Source organism: Cucurbita moschata, unplaced genomic scaffold (assembly GCF_002738365.1).
Source record: "Cucurbita moschata cultivar Rifu unplaced genomic scaffold, Cmos_1.0 Cmo_Scf00015, whole genome shotgun sequence".
NCBI classification, from domain to species: Eukaryota; Viridiplantae; Streptophyta; class Magnoliopsida; order Cucurbitales; family Cucurbitaceae; genus Cucurbita; species Cucurbita moschata.
This window is the reverse complement of record NW_019268531.1, coordinates 4393688-4397080: the sequence shown is the minus strand read 5'-3', so window position 1 is coordinate 4397080 and position 3393 is coordinate 4393688. Positions and strand designations below refer to the sequence as shown.

Here is a 3393-nt window from a genome sequence, read left to right as displayed (position 1 = left end):
AAAGACATCTTATAAAAAAAAACAATAATAAACATGTAACTTAAGGAATCTATTAGACAATTTCATTACCAAAGAAAAACCTATAGAGGAGAACCAAGGCACCAAAAAGTCCTGTAAGATCATGAAATGTTACAAACAAAAGCCTAAGCATCAACAAGAAGCTGCATCTCCAGAACAAAAACTATAGCTGTAGAAGGGAGTTCTAAAGATTACCTGAAAACTTTTGAGTTATTGCGCACTTCAAAAGCGAAGCTCGACTGAGGGGAGGACACCCTCAAAGCGAAGCTCGACTGAGGAGAGGACACCGTCAAAGCGAAGCTCGACTGAGGAGAGGACACCGTCAAAGCGAAGCTCGACTGAGGCGAGGACACCATCAAAGTAGTAGCTGTTCTTTCTAAGTAGACTATTTAGTATGTAGTTGTTTGTCTTTTAGATGGCAGTGAGACCACCAGAAGTGTAAACACTGAGAGATCAAATTAAAGCAGCCTCAATTTGTACCTTCCTTACCGAACCCATCGAACAAATACGAACACAGCTACGATGGTTAAGATCATGCCTGCATATTTGATCCAATTATCAACTCGGTGCCGTCTCTCGATGAGTTTCAGGACGGTATTCGAGAGCCCTACTGTGTTAAGGACATCAAGTGCCTTCCTTTGTGCTCTCTGATGCACAAAAATAAGGGAATGAATATGAGAGAAATGGATGTATAAGAGAGAAGTGAGGAAGCCAATTAAGGCAATAAAGGCTGTAGTAAAGTAGCTGTGGATGCCATTTCAACCTACCGTAGTCTATAATGGCATGTTTCACTATGAGAAACAATCAAATCTTTTATACAGAAAACAATGATAATCATAGCACTATAAAAAAAAAAAAAACCTTTTTTTGAATGTTGGGCCACAAGGTTTCTTTTATAAAGAAACACGGTCCGAATTGGGTTGGGTTGAGGGATTTTTTTTTGGACCAACCCAAAAGTTCGAGTTGGTTAGATTGGTTCGGGTTGAATGTACACCGCTAAAAGAAACAATGATAGCCATAAGCTATATTGGTGTAATCCTTCATTATAAAATTGCTAATCTCGCAGAGTAGAAATTTATATCACAAAGGAATCTTTATCCAATCTTAGATACTAATTACACACTAAAAAAGAAAACATAAGTCATCTTTTATAAAGAAACTAGGGGTGTACACAGTCCGAGTCCGAGTTGGGTTGAGTTAAGAGATTTTTTTGGACCAACCCAAAAATTCGGGTTCGTTGGATTGGTCCAAGTTGTCAGGTTGAATGTACACCGCTAAAAGAAACAATGATAGCCATAAGTTATATTGGTGTAATCCTTCATTATAAAATTGCTAATCTCGCAACTAAAACAGAAAACACAAGTCACGCACACCGAAATTTCTATATTACATTTTTTTTTTCACACAATCTAATCATAGGTCACACGAACTCGGACTTCACCAGCTAAAACTTATTAAACCCTGTGAGAAACATTCTTTTAGAGTCCTTAATAAGCATAACACACATGTCCTTAAGCCAATCAAAGTGATTTTTAATCCGGGAGAATCTATAACTGCCAAAATATGGACAAAGACTCGAGTAAAAATTCACGAGTAAACTAAAACTACCAAAAATGATTCATACTTCCAAAACGATCATAACTCAAAGGCGCCATACATGCAGCTATCTCCTAAAGCTACAAGAGACTATGAATATAGAATAGAATCCTTAGCCTATTCACATTTAAAGGGAATACATTATATATCCATAGTCTTTCAAAGATTTCTTTAACAATTGAAGGTAGCCATAGCCAAAAAAGATCAATCTACATGCAGTCAGTTATGCACATACCTTCAGCCGGTCCCTTTGCTCGGAGTATTTGAAAAGGATTGCTTCTCCGGTCGCACTAGCTTCCTCTATCATCCGCGATGAATTTCGAACGGAATTCATGGCTTGTGCCTCGTCGTCAAAAATTCTTAAAATGTGAGCAGAGTCACCATTCTACAAAAGCAAGACCAAAAACAACTTAAAATGAAGGATTAAAGAAGGGGTTCAGCAACCAAAAGCCACAAGTAGCTAACAATTAGTACATACAGCTCTTCCAAGCAATTCTGCCCTCTCTTTTGCTTCCATCATTCGCTTCTGGTTTCTTAGAAAATAATTGTCTAAGCTTTGTTTCATAGAATCAGCCTCCTCGGCAACCTGTTCCACCTTTCTGCAGGACAATTCCCAGTTGAAACACATCAAGGTTGCGCCTTATCGAATTGGAAATAAGTCGTAAGATTATCCATAATCACAATCAAATCAAATCCCATATTGTAAAACGTTTGTCAATTATAATCCGAACCAAATTCAATCCTGGAACCAAAAGAGCATACTATTTCGTTTCTCTTTTTCCTTGTATGGAAGCAACAATGATTTACAGAACATGACATCCACCAGTTTTGAATAAATTAACAAATCAAGGAATTCAGAATGAATAACCAAATGTTCAATAAAACAAATAAATGGCATCTGATTCTAAATTCGATCCGGAAGATGAACATCAAATGACATGAAACCATACAGTTACAAATTCAATCAAAGGTGGGAATGGAACAAAAACCTTTTCCATAAATCACGCTGAGACTTCGCCGCCACGGATCGCCAGAGTCTATCCATCTCAACACAGAGCGACTGGATCTGAGTAATATCCCTCTTGATCGAGGTGGAAAGGTCGGAAGAGTCCATGCTACTGGCAGCCGTGTACTCAAGACGCTCCAATTTCTCGAGCTCATCTCTGGTCCTCAACAGCAGCCTCTTCGCACTATGGTATATCTCCGAAAGCGTACCTCCTCCTCCTCCTTCCAAGGCAGACATCAGAAACACACAAAGACGAATCGCGATTTCGGTTTCGTCAAATCTGAATTCCGAAATGAAGAAAAAGAAGAAACGGAATTGCAGAGCGCAAATCAATCTGAAAACCCGAGAAATTTTGATTGTCGTAAGGCAAATGAGAGAGGAATCGAAGATCGAATAGAAAAGGAAGAACAAAGATCTCTCTCTCTCTCTCTCTCAATGGAGAAAGGAAGAAGACGAAGAAACCAGACCGAAATTACTTCGCTAAGGAAAACAAAACGACGCCGCATTGAGGACGGTGACGTGGCGTATATCAACCGTCGATGTCTACGTCTTTTGTAATGAATGGATCAGATTGAACGAGTGCGATCACAGGCCTAATGAAGGTTTCAAAAATGACATGGACAAACCAATGGAAGGCCGCCAACTCATACAGCCTTTGACGTGGCGTTGTTCTGATCATTTTTTTATTTTCATTTTTTCTTTCTTCCTTTTATAATTTATTATTATTATTGTCATTTATTTTTTTAACTAACTATAATATATAATTAATTAAC

General features: G+C 38.3%; 1 protein-coding gene across 1 annotated transcript; it reads right to left on the bottom strand.

Moving 5' to 3' along the window:
* Positions 1-319: 319 nt before the first annotated feature.
* On the bottom strand, positions 320-3054 carry LOC111453444 (membrin-11-like). Its single transcript, XM_023094564.1, has 4 exons — positions 2604-3054; positions 2093-2213; positions 1850-1999; positions 320-665 (listed from the first exon to the last, which is right to left on the bottom strand). The coding sequence occupies exons 1-4, from the start codon at positions 2855-2857 to the stop codon at positions 504-506; spliced, it is 687 nt and encodes a 228-aa protein (XP_022950332.1). The 5' UTR covers positions 2858-3054; the 3' UTR covers positions 320-503.
* Between the last annotated feature and the right edge of the window lie 339 nt (positions 3055-3393).

Coding starts and splice junctions, on each gene's coding strand:
- LOC111453444 (XM_023094564.1), bottom strand. CDS start 2,857: ATGTCTGCCTTGGAAGGAGGAGGAGGAGGTACGCTTTCGGAGATATAC. Junction 2,000..2,092: donor CAGAATTGCTTGGAAGAGCT/GTATGTACTAAT, acceptor TTGCTTTTGTAG/AATGGTGACTCTGCTCACAT. Junction 666..1,849: donor AGCAAAGGGACCGGCTGAAG/GTATGTGCATAA, acceptor TTTGTGCATCAG/AGAGCACAAAGGAAGGCACT.